Source organism: Hylobates moloch, unplaced genomic scaffold (assembly GCF_009828535.3).
Source record: "Hylobates moloch isolate HMO894 unplaced genomic scaffold, HMol_V3 SCAFFOLD_8, whole genome shotgun sequence".
In the NCBI taxonomy this organism is placed as follows: domain Eukaryota; kingdom Metazoa; phylum Chordata; class Mammalia; order Primates; family Hylobatidae; genus Hylobates; species Hylobates moloch.
The window spans coordinates 13460801-13480753 of record NW_026652283.1 but is presented as its reverse complement, the minus strand read 5'-3'; the positions used below and the strand labels follow the sequence as shown (position 1 = coordinate 13480753).

Genomic DNA, 19953 nt, shown 5'->3' with positions numbered 1-19953 from the left:
AGGACTGAGGGCTGCACCAGTGTCTGTGGTGTATGACAATGGCAGGAAGAGATCACTTCTGCTTCACTGAAGATGCAGGGAGGGAGACACAGTAATTTGTTGGTCATCCCATGTGTCCCAAATTCTACCAGGCACTTTATATGCATTCTTAATTTCCTCACTTCCATGACCACGGTTGAGCATTTTAATAGATTAGCACAGGTTTAACATTTGGCTGAACATTTAACTAGGAAACAAACAAATGTTTGTTCCCGCCACCTACCAGCCGTATGACCCTTAATATCTTTGACTAAATAAATTATTTCTCACCAATATAACGGAGATAATAATAGTTTCTATATCATGATATTCCAGGAATAATAATATGATAATGCATATAAATCACTCAGCACAGAGCCTGGTATATCGTAAACAGGAAATAAATGTTCATTGTTATGTTGAACCATGTGACATTGCTAATTTGATCACTGTTTTTTACCTAAATAGTTTTATCTCATATTGCTATTTAATAGATGACAAAACTGAAACTCAGAAAACTTAAGTAATTTTATTCAATGTCTTCAGCAAACAAGTGACAGTGAAAAAATTTTGATCTTCCTACAATCTATGTTAAGATTGTGCAGTGACCCTATACACCATGCTAGGAGTTCAGGAAATATTCTTAGCAAAAATGTATCACTAATAATCGAGGGACTTATTGACTCATTACATTTAGTGCCACCCTAAATGCAATGAAAATGTTTTTTGTTTTTTCTAAATAAATACCTCTCCTATAAAAATGCCCTCCAGAGATCTCTGGGCCAAGAAGCCAATCCTGGTGCCATCTGATTAGACTATTAATGTCAACAATGTTTTCAGTAAATTTGAAACAGAGCTGTTTGAACCCATTTTACACTCTCTGTCATGATCCAACTCATCTGTCAGGCAAAAATCAACAATGGCCTCTAACATACTCTGATCTTGCCCTAGGGTATGATGGTCCAGTGACCTTGGACGACTGGGGGGATGTTGACAGTACCATGGTGCTTCTGTATACCTCTGTGGCCACCAAGAAAGTACGTCTCACTGCTTATCAGAAAATGCAGGGTGCTGTGACTGGGTGAGGAGGGATAACTTGGAAGAGGACAACTAGCAAAGGAATTAAGAGAAATTATGTTTAGGATCTGAAAACAGTTCATTTCAACTTCACAATTACGCCCCACTTAGGGTAGTATTCCTTAAGCATTTTGACCCATAAAACTTCTTACTCAGAATATCCACTGTATTTACTATTAATATATCTACACCTCTATATCTATATCCATATAGATAGGTATAGATATTTTAAATATCCACCCAAAATAAATTACATAATATAACAACCAGACTATTGATGGGATACCAATGAGAGGATCACAAGTCTTTCCTAAGAATTGTTTACTCATTTTCACAACTAAAGATTTCAATGAAATATTCCCTGTTATCTCCATTTGAACTCTCAGGAAAATCATTAAATGTGTAAACCTGAGCCCCACATAAACAGCCCTATAATGCTATGCTTTTATTCATATTATATTCACTTTTTCTTCCTCACCAAATAGTAGGTTCTTTAAAGAAAATAAGTGGTCTACTCACCTCTCCATCTTTTCAGTGCATAGCTTCTTATCTGGCACACCATTGACGGCTGGTCAGCATTTAATCACAAACAAACAAACAAACAAAAACAAAAACAAAAAACACCCGTCTTCATGTCATCCAATGTTGTATCCATCCAAACTATAAAAGCCACTGTTCCAGCCAACCAAGTGGTCAGTAAAGAGGTTTATATAGGAGGTCAGGTCCTGACATAACATAAAATTTATTCATTGTTTTTTTCATTTTCCAATGTGAGTGTTATGACAGCCTAAGTCATATACTAAATGTGTCTATCAACCCAGCTTTGTAAAAGATATCTGCAATGGAAAATGTGAAAAGCTAGAGAAAAGATGTCCAGGTTGAGAAAGCTAAACCAGAAATTTGCTAGCGGCATTCCATAAATGTAATTCATAGTTTCTAGATACTATATTGAACCTTTAATATAATGTTATGTTTAGCATACATTCCATAAGAATACCTTAACATAAGATCCCATCAATATTTCAGTTACTAATAGCGATTACAAAGGTACACGCACTCCTCTCTGAGTTATTTGCATCTGGGATGATGCCCATGATCTTCATAGAGAGAGGCAGAAACATATGTGATCTAATGTCAGTCTCATAACTATACTTCAAAATGGAAAATGTTGCCCTGTGCATTTATTCTCTCTATAAGCAAATTCAGTTGAATTTTTCAATAATGTAATACCATTGGTTGTGCTATATAACATGTATATTTGGGGAAATTAGAGATCTTCTCAAAATGTAAGGTTAAAGGGATGATAAACTATACCCAGGATAGGTTTCAATAGAGATTCAATATGCCATATCCCAATATAAAGGAAAAAGAAAGAAAGAGTAGAGTTATGAAAATATAACATTGGGCTGGGTGCAGTGGCTCACCCCTGTAACCCCAGCACTTTTGGAGGCCAAGGCAGGCAGATCACTTGAGGTCAGGAGTTTGAGATCAGCCTGGCCAACATGGTAAAACCCCGTCTCTACTAAAAATACAAAAATTAGCCGGGCATGGTGGTGCATGCCTGTAATTCCAGCTACTTGGGAGGCTGAGACAGGAGAGTCACTTGAACCTGGGAGGCGGAGGTTGCAGTGAGCCAAGATCATACTACTGCACTCCAGTCTGGGTGACAGAGCCTGTCTCAAAAAAAAAAAAAAAAGAAAGAAAGAAAGAAAATATAACATTGTCGTCCAGAACATTTTGAGGGTACACTGGTAAATTTAAAAGGATGGTCATTGATATAATTTGGCTGTGTCCCTACCGAAATCTCAACTTGAATTGTATCTCCCAGAATTCCCATGTGTTGTGGGAGGGACCTGGGGAGGTAATTGAATCATAGAGGCTGATCTTTCCCATGCTATTCTCATGATAGTGAATAAGTATCACAAGATCTGACGGGTTTATCAGGGGTTTCCACTTTTGCTTCTTTCTCATTCTCTCTTGCTGCCACCATGTAAGAAGTGCCTTTCACCCTCCACCGTGATTATGAGACCTCCCCAGTCATGTGGAACTGTAAGTCATATTAAACCTCCTTTTCTTCCCCAAAAAAAGAGAAAAAAATTTTTTTTTCCAGAGGTTTCACGGACTCACAGTTCCACATGGCTGGCTAGGCCTCACAATCATGGTGGAAGGTGAAAGGCACATCTTACATGGTAGCAGGCAAGAGAGAATGAGAGCCAAGTGAAAGGGGAAAGCTCTTATAAAACCATCAGATCTCGTGAGACTTATTCACTACCACGAGAATAGCAGGGGAATACCGGTCCCATGATTCAATTACCTCCCCTGGGTCCCTCCCGCAACACGTGGGAATTCTGGGAGATACAATTCAAGTTGAGATTTTGGCGGGGACACAGCCAAACCGTATCTGTCATCTTTCAGATCTCCCTTACAAAATTGACTCAATATACGCAGCAGTAATTTAAGGATATATTAATATTTCCATTGGCAAATTACTTGAAAACGAAATATTTTATTTTAGAAACTAATTAATGTCATATACAAGAAAAGCATATTAGAGCCAAGGAATAGAAGAGATTAGAAAAGTAAGTAATTGATAGAAGTTAAGAAATGTGGCTGGGCGCGGTGGCTCACGCTTGTAATCCCAGCACTTTGGGAGGCCGAGGCGGGCGGATCACAAGGTCAGGAGATCGAGACCACGGTGAAACCCCGTCTCTACTAAAAATACAAAAAAAAAAAATAGCCGGGCATGGTGGCGGGCGCCTGTAGTCCCAGCTACTCGGAGAGGCTGAGGCAGGAGAATGGTGTGAACCCGGGAGGCGGAGCTTGCAGTGAGCCGAGATTGTGCCACTGCACTCCAGCCTGGGCTACAGAGCGAGACTCTGTCTCAAAAAAAAAAAAAAAAAAAAAGAAGTTAAGAAATGTAGTTATTTCAGGGCCCCTTGACATGTATCAAAATGACATAATGGATTTTAGCTCTGCCGCATTTTCTTGAGAGCTTTTTTCAAAAGCAACTTAATATTGTGGAAAACACTAGTCTTTCATTTATCATGTGACTTGGAGCTAGCCATTTAATATTTCTTAGCCTCTAGTTTAACATTTGAAAAATGAAAGACTTGAACTGATTCACTAAAGGCCCACAGAATCTGTGCTGGACAGACAGGAGTTAATGGTGTAATGTATGAGCATAAAGAAATAGGAAACTAATCGGTCCATATGAAGTTATATCTGTGTTCATGCTGGGAACCAGTAAACGATCCTAACTAGCTGGTTAACAGTTGCCTTTTTCACTGAGAAGTGTTATGGAAATCAAGTGTCATTGAGTAGAATCATTAATCTCACCACAGTTTGTTCTAAAGTGTTTTACTGTTCATCCTTTTTCTTTTTTGTGCCCTGACACAGTACAAGGTTCTTTTGACCTACGATACCCACGTAAATCAGACCTATCCTGTGGATATGAGCCCCACATTCACTTGGAAGAACTCTAAACTTCCTAATGATATTACAGGCCGGGGTAAGATATCCCTAATGAATTTTCTCTCCCTGACACTGTTTCCCTGGTAAGAAAAGTAAAGGCCATTGTTCATGTAATTAGCCTGTGCTTTTTGCTGTGTTTTGTCTGCTGTCCCAGTTTGATTTGCTGGGTTTGTAAATGTGGTCGTTACTTCCCTGCACAATGAATGATATTATAGTTCTGATTCAACAGTGATTTCTGGCTAGGCATGGTGGCTTATGCCTGTAATCCCAGCACTTTGGGAGGCCAAGGTGGGAAGACTGCTTAAGCCTAGAAGTTTGAGACCAGCCTGGGCAACATGGTGAAACCCTGTCTCTACCAAAAATACTAAAAAAAAAAACAAAAAAATTACCCAGGCATAGTGGTGTGCACCTGTGGTCCCAGCTACTTGAGAGGCTGAGGTGGGAGGACCACTTGAGCCCAGGAAGTCGAGGCTGCAATGAGCTATCTTTGTTCTACTGCACTCCAGCCTGGGCAACAGAGTGAGATCCTGTCTCAAAAAAAAGAAAAAAAAAGGAAAGAAAGAAAATATTCTTATTCTAATTTAGCTATACCTATCTTTAAAATATGTCTTACCACTTGACATAAGTTATTCCACAGAAAACCAGGTTTGACAACTGGCGAAATGAGCACAGAGACATATATTCTTACTCCATTTACATTTTACTGCAATAAGCTAAAAGGTTGTGTATTTCAGCAAGAAATACTTGACATATCAGGTTGAGGGGTGACCAGTGATCCTGGCCTTTTCAGTCTCCCCTATTCCCTCCCTGGACACATATTTGGGTTGCAATGATAGTTACCCACCTACTTAAGATTAGGTCCTATCATGTCATGAATAGCCCTAACATGACTTGGCCAGCTTTCACCCATGCAAGCTGCACACTGACCATCAGCAGCAGGCAGGGCCAGTCAGGATCTCCTGGGCAACGAGGCCTCAGGACAATCTGTCCATGACTGGCTTGGCCAGGGCTTGTCATAATGAGAGGTAATTCCATGTGACTAGGAAAAATCTTTAAGAAAAAGTCTTAAATCTGGACAGATATTTAGCCCAAAGATTTTAAAAAACAAAAAAAAAGTAGAAACACCATCAATAAAATTATTTAGAGCCAAGCATGGTGGCTCATGCCTGTAATCCCAGCACTTTGGGAGACCGAGGTGGGAGGATTGCTTGAGGCCAGAAGTTCAAGATAGCCTGGGCAACACAGTGAGATCCCATCTCTACAAAAATTTATAAATTAAGGCTGGGAGTGGTGGCTCACGCCTGTAATCCCAGCACCTTGGGAGGCTGAAGTGGGCGGATAACGAGGTCAGGAGTTCAAGACCAGCCTGACCAACATGGTAAAACTCCGTCTCTACTAAAAATACAAAAATTAGCTGGGCATGACAGTGCATGCCTGTAATCCTAGCTACTCAGGAGGCTGAGGCAGGAGAATCACTTGAACCCAGGAGTCAGAGGTTGTTGTGAGCCGAGATCACACCACTGCACTCCAGCCTGGGGAAAAGAGCAAGACACTATCTCAAAAATATATATATATAAATTAGTGGACATAGAGGTGCATACCTGTGGTCCCAGCTACTCAGGAGGCTGAGGTGGGAGGATTACTTGAGCCCAGTAAGTTGGGGCTGCAGTGAGCCATGATTGTGCCACTGCACTCCAGTCTGGATGACAGAGCAAGACTCTGCCTCAAAAAAAAAAAAAAAAAAATTAGAAAATTATGATATATTCACAAATGGAGCATCAAGCAACCAATTAAAAATAATTATTTACAAAGGATGTTAAATGACATGGGAAAACTTGATGTGGTTTTTTCACATATATATGATGTGAAGTAATAGAAAAGTACAGCTTCTTATTTAATGAGATTCCAACTTTGTAAAACAATGCATAGAAATAAGACTGGAAAGAAATATGTTAAACTGTTAAGAGAGGTGTCCTCTGAGTGATGGGATCCTGGAAGATTTTTTTTGCTTTAATCTATTTTTCTGAATTTTCCAAAATTTCCACAATGACTCTGTATTAGCTTCTTATTTTCCAAAAGTATTAAAAATTATAAGCTACAAATATTTTTATACCAGCCCCACTCTACAGCCAGAAACTCTGAAAGTTTGATCTGATATAAAGGGAACATTTCTGGTTTGAAGGGCTTGCTTGTGTCAGAGCTATACCTGCGTTTCTAGTTTTCTTTCACTCCATGAGTCAAATTAAGTCCAAAATGATTCTTGTACTTTTATCCAACAGGTATTAGCAGCTGATTAACGCAATGAGGGAGGGGGGAATGAAGATGGCATTCTTCTAGACAATAAGCAATCATGAGCTGACTTCAGATTTATTGCTATGATTGCTTTTTAAAGTCGAGTTTCATTTAATAAACTTTTAAAACTATTTCTGGAATCATCTTCGAGCTTTCTAGTTTTAAACCAAACTTGACTTCTGAAATATATCTCTTTTCTCATGGGCTTCTGCAACTCTCAACTTCTTCCTTTTGTAACTTTTTGAGTTCAAATTATTTTTTCTTTCTTCTTAATTATAACTGTCAGTGACAAAGTTAGGTTTGTGTTTTTAATGTATTTCCTTCAAGTTTTTTGGTATTTTGGTTATTCAATAGGTCTGTGATTTGTAAAGTGCTGAACTTCTCAAAAAGTACTTTTTGAGAGAGTTCTCCTTACTTAAAACAGATCACATTAAATATTCATACTATATCCTACAGGGACGTTATATTATCCTGAGCAACTTTACTTCAGCCTCAGTTAACTAACAACCTCAGTTAGCCAGAGCTTTTCAATACTTAACTGTTACTTACCACATTTAGCTCTAAACTTTACCAATGAAGCAATAATATAGGAGTTAAAAAGAAATTATTTAGGCAGGTAGCGAGGCAGGTAGCGAGGGTACAGGAGTCCTCAGTAAGGCTTTTTCTTTTCTTACTCTTCTTTTTTTTTTTTTTTTGGAGACATTGTCTGGCTCTATCACCCAGGCTGGAGTACAGTGGTGCAATCTTGGCTCACTGCAACCTCTGCCTCCCGGATTCAAGCGATCCTCCTGCCTCAGCCTCCCGAGTAGCTGGAATTACAGGTGCTTGCTGCCATGCCCGGCTAATTTTTGTATTTTTAGTAGAGACGGGGTTTCGCCACGTTGGGCAGGCTGGTCTCGAACTCCTGACCTCATGTGATCTGCCCGCCTCGGCCTCCCAGAGTGCTGAGATTACAGGCCTGAGCCACGGCGCCCAGCCAGACTTTTTCTTTTAATTGAAACCAGTTTCCAAACCATTTCTTTTCTAGCAAAAAGCAGCCTGAAAAGCTGAGCTGCAAGCATAAATAAGCAAGCTGGAAGCTTGCATAGATGAATGCCCGCAGCTGTACTAAAAGCCAGGTCCACCCAATATAGCGAGTTCCCCTCCCTTTTCTTTGTAGCCATGTGTGGGGGTGTCATTGTGCCGGCCGAGTAAAGCCACATGTGTGGGTGTCATGGCGCAAGCCAGGTAGAGGCCACATTTGCATAATAAAAGATTAGGGTGAGAGGGCCAGTTTCTTCGAGGGCTACGTAAATGGCACACTGGGCAAACCAATCCCCGGGCCCTGTATAAATCAGACACCGCCTCCTCAAGCCTCCCTATGTAACCTACTGCTTCCCACCACAAGCAGAGTTTTTTCCCTTCAGAGCCCTCCTACCTCTCTCCGAGTGAGCTGTTCTCTTCTTTCCCGCCTGTTAAACTTTCCGCTCCTTAACCCGCTCCGTGTTTGCGCCTGTGTCCTTAATCTTCTCGTCACGAGATGACGAACCTTGGGTATGTCCCCAGACAATGAAGCCGCTTCAGCAACTCAACCTTTGAAATAGTATAGAAGTAAGATACGCATGACTGGAACTTGAATCTGTGTGTACACAGCTACTAAGTAACAAAACATTTCACCAGGAGATTACACCATCCGTGTTCTTTAATTTATTTAACAAAGATATTTACTTAATGCCAGACAATGTTCTGAGCACCTGGGAAATAGCAATGGACAATGCAGAATTGGTGCCCGTCCTCATCCAAGTCCTCAGCATCTGCTTCCTGTATCACAACAATGACGTCCAACTGACTTCCTGCATTAGTCCTGCCCACTTCCATCCAACCCATCCTGCTACCAGAAAGAAAGCAAAAGTCCAGTCGTGTCACTGCACTGTTGCTAACTTGTCAATTGGCAACTCTGCTTTACCTTCAGAATACAGTCCAAATTACTTAATACAGCACAAAGTGCCCGTAATCTCCCTACTTCTTATCACTCACCTGTCCCTTCCCCATGCTCTCAGCTTCCTCCCTACTTCCTTAAAGGGTCATGCAAATTTATGCCGCTGTGTCCTTATTTATGCTGCTCCCTCTGAATAGAATTTATCACTTCTCCATAGAGGTGGGAAACATCTACTCATCTTCAAGATTTAACTGGAATCTCAACTTTCCTTAGCTTTTTTTTTTTTTTTTGAGACGGAGCCTCGCAGTGCTGCCCGGCCTGGAGTGCAGTGGCGCGATCTCGGCTCACTGCAACTTCCGCCTCCCAGGTTCAAGCGATTCTCCTGCCTCAGCCTCCCAAGTAGCTGGAACTGATTACAGGCACCTGCCACCGCGGCCGGCTAATTTTTATATTTTTAGTAGAGACGGGGGTTTCACCATGTTGGCCAGGCTGGTCTCGAACTCCTGACCTCGTGATCCACCCGCCTTGGACTCCCAAAGTGCTGGGATTACAGGTGTGAGCCACCGTACCCCCCCAGGGCTTATTCTTTATTCATATCTCCTTGCCCCAACACAGTGCCTTGGAATGAATAAATGAATGAATGAATGAATGACAAAATGAGATAACTGAATATATTTCTACTCTGGACTCCAGCACTCATCTATATTCTGTTAATTTCAGTCAATTTATTTCTCTTTTCTAAGTGTGAGTTCTTCCCCTGTTAAATCAAGAAGTTTATCAGGTTCTTTCCAACCTTAATGTCATATGACCTTGAGGTTATAAACTCTCATTCATTGTGAGCTGAGTTAAATAGAATGTGATAACTATGGCAGCCACCAGAAGGCAGCAGAAGCTTAACCTTGGAATTTAGAACGTGATACTGCGTTTATCTAAAAGGCAAAACTAAAAAGCATGTTTAATTAAAAATGACTACATTTAAATAGTATATTTAAATACTATATATAAATATTATAATTATATCTAGTACAGTGAGATGTTCATACTGTAGGAGGCAGAGAATTGAGGTGGGCTGAGGAGTCCCCATATTCCCTCCAGTTTATACTCTAGTCTAGGGGATGTGCAATTTTGATAGACCAGTGAGTGGGATTATCTACACCGTTGAAAATGTATTTCTTGTACTCACTTCTGTTTTCTGTCTGGGGTTTAGGGCGTGAGAATGGTGGGAGTGGCAATGGTGGTGATAGTGATGGAAGTGGTGATTGTAGTAACAAACAGAATTCACCAGCTAAATGTGCCCATAATGCAAGTTCAACTCCAAAGTGTGAATTTATTTCTGCCCAGATGAGAGTAGAAATCCAAAGTTCACATTTTCGCCACTGAAAATTTCCCCTGAACACAAAACAAGATAATAGAGGCAAAGTCACATGTTTGCAAAGCATAAACCCTTCAAATTCAGCCCTTATACAAAGGAGCTCTAGTATTTACCCCAAGCTAAACCATCTATTTCAGAAGGACATAATATGATTAAACAAAAACAGTTTTTAAATACATGTGACATGAGACCCCTAATAGCACAGGAGTCTTTCTATATGAATTTATTTATGTATTTTAATGTCCAAGCACCTTCTCCTTGCCTCTTCTCAGGCAATAAGACAACCAGGACCAGGTTTTTCTTCTATTATTTTTTATTAGCCATTTTTATTGATACTTTACCACATACCAGGTCTTGTGCTGGGTGCCAAAAGTATAAGGATGAACAGGAATGAATAAGTAGGACATGGACTGTGCCCCCAGGAGTTTAGATTATGGTGCCATGATAGAGAATACAGTGTGAAGGTTTAGGATTCTGCTTTCATAAAGAGGTCCTAATATCTCCTTTTCGGGGCACCTACATCAATTATATTTTAGCACAGAAAAATTCACACATGGCTGAGTACAGTGGCTCACGCCTGTAATCCCAGCACTTTGGGAGACCAAGGTGGGCGGATCATCTGAGGTCAGGAGTTCAAGACCAGCCTGGCCAACGTGATGAAACCCCACCTCTACTAAAAATACAAAAAATTAGCTGGACGTGGTGGCGTGTGCCTGTAATCCCAGCTACTTGGGAGGCTGAGGCAGGAGAATCTTTGAACCTGGAGGGAGGAGGTTGCGGTGAGTCGAGATCGTGCCATTGTACTCCAGCCTGGGCAAAAAGAGCGAAACTCTGTCTCAGAAAAACAAAAAGAAAAATTCACACACATGATTTTAAAATCCAGTAGCAGATGTGTTCATAATGGAAAGTGAATGTGCCTGATCCCACCTCTGTGCATCTCTGCTCTCTCAGTCACTTCTGCTTTTAGTGTTTCGCATATCTAAATAATATGCTTCTATTTCTTGATTTATAAGCTTTAGCAGTTATCTATTAATTTTTTGTATTGATACATGAAGATTTAGCTCATCTTCACTAGCCCTCTTTCTCACTTCTTCCCATATAGTTATATCTTTTTTGTCGGTACAATTATTGAACACCTTTTTCATTTTAATTAATATGCATGAGCTTCTAGTGTTGTCCTATCAATTGTATATAAAATATCTTGCCTCCCACTTTGTAAGATGAAGATGTTAGTGCCACAATTCTTTCTTCTACCTCCTTCCCATCTCCAAAAATCTCCTATATTTTTCTTTGCCAGGGTTGATAATATTTATTTGGTAACCAAAATAAAGACCTCTGTTCCTTACCTATAACTTGATTCTATAAGTTGAAAACAAGGAAATATTTTCATTATGTGAATATTATTTATATAAAGCTAAATTGTATACCGTGATAACATCTTTCTCTTTTTTTTTTTTTTTTTTTTTGAGACGAAGTCTCATTGTGTCACCCAAGGCTGGAGTGCAGTGGTGCAATCTTGGCTCACTACAACCTCCACCTCCCGGGTTCAAGCGATTCTCCTGCTTCAGCCTCCCGAATAGCTGGGATTACAGGCACCCACCACCACGCCCAGATAATTTTTTGTATTTATAGTAGAGATGGGGTTTTGCCATGCTGGCCAGGCTGGTCTCAAACTCCTGACCTCAGGTGATCGGCCCCTCAGCCCCCTAAAGTGCTAGGATTACAGGTATGAGCCACCACGCCCGGCCAACATCTTTCTATATAGCCCCAATGTCTCCCTTTTGTACCACAAAGGAAAATTGATTTTCTCTCCTTTTTTAATACCTAATTCTCAAAGTCAGGACACATTTTACTTTGTTTCATTTTTGGACTATGCCTTCCATGAACATTTTTTCCTTAGAATTCCTGATTGAGTTTCTCTTTTCTTTCCTTGCTGTAAAAAGAAACATGTCTTCTTCACCATACTCCTATCACTTCCCAGCTTCTTACACATTCTGTCTATTGCTTGGAATCTATTCCATTTTTTCTTCTTGAACCTACTGACTTCCTAATAGGGATTCATTGTGGCATATATGAACCACGACTTTCCCGTGCAGTCTTCTTGTTGCTCTCCTTCTCTGTGTAGGAGTATTCCTTTGCATACTCAGACACTGCTTCAGTGCTTCCTTGGGTTGGATCCACATTTTTCTGGATTCCACTTACTCTTCTGAGAGTCTCTCAACTTACTCCATCTATACAGCTCCAACCACACACTAGTGTTCTAGTAAATAAAATCCCATTCTTCATTGACTTCCCTCACTAACCCAGGAGAGCTTGGAAAGAACCAGCATGCAACACTGTCACTTAATATTCTATACTGACTTACTTTTCTTCCAGCATGTGTTTTGTATTTAAACACAAGTTGTCTCAGTTGGGTGTGGTGGCTCATGCCTGTAATCCCAGCACTTTGGGAGACTGAGGCGAGCGGATCACTTGACGCCAGGAGTTCATGACCAGCAACATGGCGAAACCCCATCTCTACAAAAAATATAAAAATTAGCCAGGCATGGTGGCGCATGCCTGTAATCCCAGCTTCTCGGGAGGCTGAAGCAGGAGAAACACTTGAACCAGGGAGGCAGAGGTTGCAGTGAGCCAAGATTGCGCCACTGCACTCCAGCCTGGATGACAGAGTGAGACTCTGTCTCAAAAAGAAAAAAAAAACAAAACATGTCTCATCCTCTATGAACCCTTCTTAGGTATATTGGTTTCAAGGACACCAGGTAGACACCAGAAAGTGGCCAAAATTAAGCCACTTTCCCTGGGTACAATGCCAGACAAGGCTGTCAGAGAGTAGGGACACAGGACTTATATTACCAGAGAGAAATTAATAAAAGATAAATTTTTTTAAAGGGTTCTCTTTTCCCTTCCCCAGATTACATTGTACAGCTAGAATCTTGGAAATGCTTTTGCTCTCTTGTCAAAGGTCCTTCCTAACGCATGTTCTGCCACAGGCCCTCAGATCCTGATGATTGCAGTCTTCACCCTCACTGGAGCTGTGGTGCTGCTCCTGCTCGTCGCTCTCCTGATGCTCAGGTACAGCCGCCTCTATCATGCCTGTGTTCGGTATCCAGAGAGGCCGGGAGGGAAAGTGGGAGAGGTCTGTTGTCTGTTGATGATGATGAATATTCACAAAGAGGCCTGTAGACTGACCTAAGATAATGAAGACATTCTGCATCAAAGACAGAAGGGCAGAATATTACTGAGTGAATAGACTAGGGTTTTGGAGCCAAAGATGCCTGAACTCAAATCCCAGTTCTTTGAGTTACTAGTTCTGTGGTCCTAAGCATGTTACTTAGCAACTTAAGCAGGTAACTTAGCTTCAATTTCTTCATCTGGGCTGTTGTAAGGATTAGAAATGGAACATGTATACAAACTACCATATAATAAGCATATATAGATGAAAATAGTTATTTTTATTATGTTGGTATATTGTGGGAGACATCAAGCTCATTAAATTACATATTTAGGCTGGGAGAGGTTTTAGAAACAATTTATTCCAAATCTCCTATTTTAGTCTGAGGAAAGAGAGCCCAGAAAGTCAAATGGCTTCTCTAGAATCTTATCACCAGGTAATGGGTGGGGACAGAACTAGAGCTCAAGCCTTCTCACCATCAGTTCCATGATTTTTCTGCTCAACTTGGGTCTGCCAAATGCCTAGCCAGAGACATTGTGTGTACTAAGAATATTTGTTGAATACATAAATGAGTGAGTAAATACCACACTACCTCCTAATCTGCATGTGTTAAACGCCAAACTTATAATACCGTATTACATGACCAGGTTCACTTGCGTTTCCTAGCTAAACAAGACAACAGTTTTATCTGTGTATTACACACTTTGGTCTGTGTGTCATTATACTTTCTCATGTGAATGTCCAGCCTGCCATATACTGGTTGATGTTTTCTCCAGAAAAGGAAGTAGACTATTTTCTTCAATCTGACAACACTGCTTGGCTCCTGTAACTGTGTTGCTCAGAAATATGGGTGATGGTCTACAATGTGTGGTGACCATTTAGTGAAGAGTGAGAAGAAACCAAAATTTCCCCCCAAAAGCAAGTCTAAATGGGAATCAGTTTAAGATGGGGTAAATCACAAGATCAAAGATAATAACAGGTGTTTCTCATTGTCTCTAAACATGGGGCTTCCTAATGGCCAGTGCAATGCTATGCCCATGAGGGGGCCTGGCAGACAGGTGGTACACATGCAGTTTGCCATTACAACAGCCTGTGCAAGAAAACTAGCAAACCATTTAAGAAATCCCCTAATTCAGTATGAATGACAGTTGGCTCTGCTGGGTCCCAAGAGTCTCCCGGGGTACAGAGGTGAGAACCCAAGAGCCTTTAAGGTCTTGATATTCATCCTATTTGCCTCCAGGTCTTAGGGTCAGTACTATGCTATTTTACATGCATTTACTCGAAGAATACTTAGACTTAGATGGAAGCATATGAAGAGAATAATCATTTCTGCTTAGGGGACATTAAGGAAGGCATGGCCTTGAGAAGGTGAGTATGAGTTTGTCAAATAACCAAAAAGCAAAGCAAATAGGGACAAAACAGGTCAATAGAAAAGAATATCAGTTCCAGAATCAGATACAAGAAAGAACTTATAATATGACAAAGATGACAGTACGTGACAGCTAAGAAATGATGTTGGTGGCCGGACATGGTGGCTCCCACCTGTAATCCCAGCACTTTGGAAGGCTGAGGTGGGTGAATCATGAGGTCAGGAGTTCCAGACCATCCTGGCCAACATGGCGAAACCCGGTTTCTACTAAAAATACAAAAAATTAGCTGGGCATGGTGGCGGGGGCCTCTAATCCCAGCTACTCGGAAGCCTGAGGCAAGAGAATCTTGAGCCCGGGAGGCGGAGGTTGCAGTAAGCCGAGATCGCACCACTGCACTCCAGCCTGGGTGACAGGGTGAGACTCCGTCTCAAAAAAAAAAAAAAGAAATGATTTTGGTAAAGTAGGCTTTCTACATGTAAAAAACAAAATTAAAATAGGTAACTTGCTTCAATTTCTTCATCTGAGCTGTTGTAGGGATTAGAAATGGAACATGCACACTAACTACCATATAATAAGCATTATATAAACGAAAATAGTTATTTTTATTATTATGTTGTATTATGTTGTATTTTATTATTATTATATATCTAAAATAATACACGAAGACACAGTTTAGCCTATGTGGAGTTTTAAATGTTAATGCATAGTTTATGTGGAGTTTTAAATGTTTTAAATGTTTGATTATGTGAAAATCAAACTTCAAAACTTAGAATAAATTAATAAAAAAGACCTTTTAAAATTATTTTTATTTTTTTGAGACCGAGTCTCACTCTGTCACTCAGGCTGGAGTGCAGTGGCGCCATCTCGGCTCACTGCAACCTCCGCCTCCTGGGTTCAAGCAATTCTCGTGCCTTGGCCTCACTAGTAGGTGCAATTACAGGCGTGTACCACCACACCTGGCTAACTTTTGTATTTTTAGTAGAGATAGGGTTTCACCATGTTGGCCAGCCTGGTCTCAACTCCTGACCTCAAGTGATCCACCCGCCTTGGCCTCCCAGTGTGCTGGGATTATAGGTGTGACCCACTGTTCTTATCCAATAAAAATGACTTTATGATCTCAGTTTAGGCAAGTACTTCTCAGTCAAGATAAAAAAGGAAAAGTCAAAGAAAAAATACATAAATATGACCATAATAAAAATCAAAACTTTCTGTAAAACAAAGTTAAAGAAGTAATAAACTAGGAAAAAGTATTTGAAAAACAAAAGGACAAAGGATTTATTTCTCAAAATATATTAAGAACTTATGTAAGTTAACAAGGATAAGAAAAAGATACACACTAGGAAAAAATGAGCAAAATTATAAATACATAATTCTATATAATTCTGAGTCTATATACTCTATCAAATAGCTAGAAAATATTTGAAAGGATAATATCACTTGAAATCAAGAAAATGCAAAGTAATGCAATAATGAAACACTGTTTCGCCTTCATCATTAGGTTAAAATAAGTTTATCAATACCAAATGTTGACATGAATATAGAAAATGGGAATTCTCAAGATAAGAAGGTAAATTAATTGATAACCACTGCTTTGGGAAGCAATTTGGTGATATCTGTAAAGTTGAAAGTGTACATCCTCTATAGCCCAAGAATTCTGCTTCATCTATACCAGCAGTCCCCGACCTTTTGACACCAGGGACTGGTTTCGTGGAAAACAATTTCTGGGGGTGGGAGTTTCGGGATGAAACTGTTCCACCTCAGATCATCAGGCATTAGTTAGATTCTCATAAGGATAAGGAGTGCACAACCTGGATCCCTCACATATGCAGTTCTCAATAGGGTTCGCGGTCCTGTGAGAATCTAACACCACCATTAATGTGACAGGAGGCCGAGCTCAGGTGGTAATGCTGACCTCTCACCTCCTGCTGTGCAGCTTGGTTCCTAACAGGCCACGGACCAGTACCAGTCCATGGCCCAGGGGTTGGGGGCCTAATCCGCAACCTACACTATCTGGGGACCGATACTATCTGAAGGAAACTATACATTTTTAACATTTTGTGGTTGAGATAGGTGTTGTTACATTTTCTCTGTACTTTTCCATTTTCTTTAAACATATTTTTTGAAAAGGCACAGATGGGTAAGAGGAACTGGCTTATTTAGGGATCTGGTGTATTCTCTCTGGTTTAAAAATTAACATTTTTGCCTCTCAACGTCACCAACTTTACATTTTTTTCCTGTATTTTTTCCTCACTCCTTCTATGTCATCAGTTTAAATCCTTTACTATCGTGAAGGACTGCCTTAGTGGAAAACCTGGGAAAGTGAAGTGAAAAGAAAAGAAAGACTAGGAAACAGGGGTCCCCAATCCCCAGTCCATGGCCTGTTAGGAACCGACCGCACAGCAGGAGGTGAGCAGAGGGTGAGCAAGCGAGCATTACCGCTGAGCTCCCCCTCCTGTGGGATCAGTCAGGGCATTAGATTCTCATAGGAGCGTGAACCCTACTGTGAACTGCGCATGCAGGGGATCTAGGTTGCACACTCCTTATAAGAATCTAATGCCTGATCTGAGGTGGAACAGTTTCATCCTGAAACCACCCCTTGCCACCTCCATGGAAACATTGTCTTCCAGGAAACCAGTCTGTGGCATCAAAAAGGTTGAGGGCCACTGCTATAAAAGCCATCAGAAATCCTTGCAGCTCCACTGGCAGTAAGCGCTTTTCAGTTTGGAGGACATGGTGTTCTGTCATTGGGCTACCTTCCCTCACGCACATCTACCTGAGCATACCAGGGTTCTAAACTTCTCACAGTCTTCAGAAGCTGAATGACGTGAATACTAATAAAAACCTATTGACCAGTTTTATTCCTTTCACAGAAAATATAAAAAAGATTATGAACTTCGTCAGAAAAAATGGTCCCACATTCCTCCTGAAAATATCTTTCCTCTGGAGACCAATGAGACCAATCATGTTAGCCTGAAGGTAAAGCCCACCTTACCTGTTGAAGAATGGGTGCAATTTGGCAGGTATTCGACAAGACTTAGGTAGCATTGCAGGATACGTGTCAAGAAGGGATAGTTGTTCTAGAAAGCAAGACTTAGATGTTTTCTAATTTTCAGCTCTCTCCCTTCCCCTTGATTCTCCATTCTCCTGCGTGTCAACTAGTTAATCCAATGAGCACTTACCTGGAGGCTGAGATATGGTGTGTCCTCATTCTTTGCATCTTATCCAGAAGAGAAATACACATATAGGGAATTTGCCACGGAAGGGATGTAGGAATGGGCAGAGCATTTGAGTTCCCCTAAACCTTGAATGCTAATCTATCCGTACTAAGGGCCTAAGACTTGTCTTACTCATTCCTGAAGAAAGAGGCCTCTGCTTATATTTGCTCCCATTCACCTTCAACCAGGAAATAGCAGCAGCCAATAATAACTTACTCCATTTAGCACAGTCAATGCAGGACCTATGCTGTCTCATCTATTCCCCACAAGAACCCAAAATTAAGCTTTGTCATCACAATTTTGCTGATGAGGAAACTGAAGGACAAAAGATTAAGAAATAGTGCAGGGACACATACAACTAATGAGTAAGATTACTATAAGCAGTAATAGCTAACACTTACTGAGCACTTACAATGCACCACATGCATTAACCCATTTCATCTTCTCCTGAGCACTGTGAAGTAGCAGGGCGGAAATTCCAGGAGCACAGCTACAATTTAAACCCAGTCTGTCTAACTGTAAAGCCTGAGATTGTGACACCTTCCATACACCATATAATTATCCTAGTTTTTATACCAAAGCATATTAAGAGAATATGGAGACCCAAGACCTCCACGGATGGGAATTCGTGGACTCCTTCAGAGTAGGGCCAAACTGATAGTGTAGTATGATTTGAGATGCTTCCTTGCTTAAAATCAGCAGGAATAAAACAGCATTTGGCTTAAGTTTGTCTCTGGAACCTCTCTACCAGCTCTTGACTCTCCTCCTCAAGTCCTGCGTGCTGCCCTCTAATGGCTCGGATCCCCTCATGTCTATCCAAAGACCAGATCTTCCCTTCTTTCAGAAATATGACATGCTCCAATGTGACCCTCCTGCTGCATTCTGAACCTCAACAGAAAAATTCTATTCACAAAGACCAATCTGTCTCAGCTAAGTGTCAGGATGAAATCAATTTAACAGTAATTCACAGTCAGGTGTAAATGACCTTAAGACTACTGAATTTCCAAAGAGAGAATTTGTTGACCTAAATGACAAACTGGAAGTACCTAGTGTTAAAAGAAAAACTCTGGACAGACGAAATAGAATTTATTCGAGCAAAAAGTGATTCATGAATTGTGTAGCACTCAAAACCAAAAGAGGTTCAGAAAGCTCCACTCTGCAGCATGGACAGTGAGCTTTCATAGGTTGTACAAGGAAGTAAAGTACACAAATAACTTGATTGGTTACAGCTAGGCATTTGCTTTATTTGGGCATGGTCTGTTCAGTTAGCTGCCCGTGATTGGCCGAAACCCAGCCATTTCTTACAAAAATAGACTCCTTAATTAGTTTTCAGTTTGCGTGTATACTAAGTTAGGTTGCAGTTTATAGGAACTCATAATACAAATACAGCCTCATGCCAATGGTCTCCTGCTTATTTAATATAACACTAGGAAGAGGAGAGGGGTCTTTCAGAAGGAACGTGTGCACCTCTGTCTCTCATCTTGTCCCAGATGGGCTCCTACACGCTCTACCTCTGCACAAGTCCAGCCTTGGTGTCATTACTCAAGTAGCTCCCCACTGCCTCAAAATCCCGTACTTCATATTTTCTCTTTTGGAGTAAGCCCAAAACATGTGTCTCTGTATATTTTCTTAAAATATAAATATTCCTAGAAGTATAATTCATCCATTTCTTGTCAGTACAAAATTTTTATGAGTACAGATTTTATTAATTCATCAGAATGAATGAGTCACCTGACTAAGGAAACAGGTCTTTGGGACAGTAAACTCAAAGGAGAGAAGTTCAAAATTATTTTGATCATGTGATCATTGTTACTCTGAGTTTTAGACAGGCTGGGAAGCAGGTGGATCAGAAATTGGCTGTACAGAGAGCTCATCAGGTGCTAAGAGTCAGGTAGACATGGAGAAAACCCAAGGTCACCCAAAGTCAGCAAGAGTGGAAAATACCTACAACCAGACAGGTAGTGGTTCAAATTTGGATACTCACTGAATGCAGAAATAAGGAAGCAAGACTAAGAGATGAGATAATAGAGAGTCAAACATCCCACTGC

General features: G+C 40.7%; 1 protein-coding gene across 1 annotated transcript in view; it reads left to right on the top strand.

The window, feature by feature from the left end:
• The window catches only part of GUCY2C (guanylate cyclase 2C), an 83018-nt gene that overhangs the window by 22763 nt on the left and 40302 nt on the right, over positions 1 to 19953 (top strand). The window contains exons 9-12 of the mRNA XM_032159697.2: positions 970 to 1055; positions 4492 to 4603; positions 13139 to 13220; positions 17561 to 17666. Of these exons, the coding sequence (XP_032015588.1) occupies positions 970 to 1055; positions 4492 to 4603; positions 13139 to 13220; positions 17561 to 17666 (386 nt within the window). The remainder of the gene's footprint in view (positions 1 to 969; positions 1056 to 4491; positions 4604 to 13138; positions 13221 to 17560; positions 17667 to 19953) is intronic.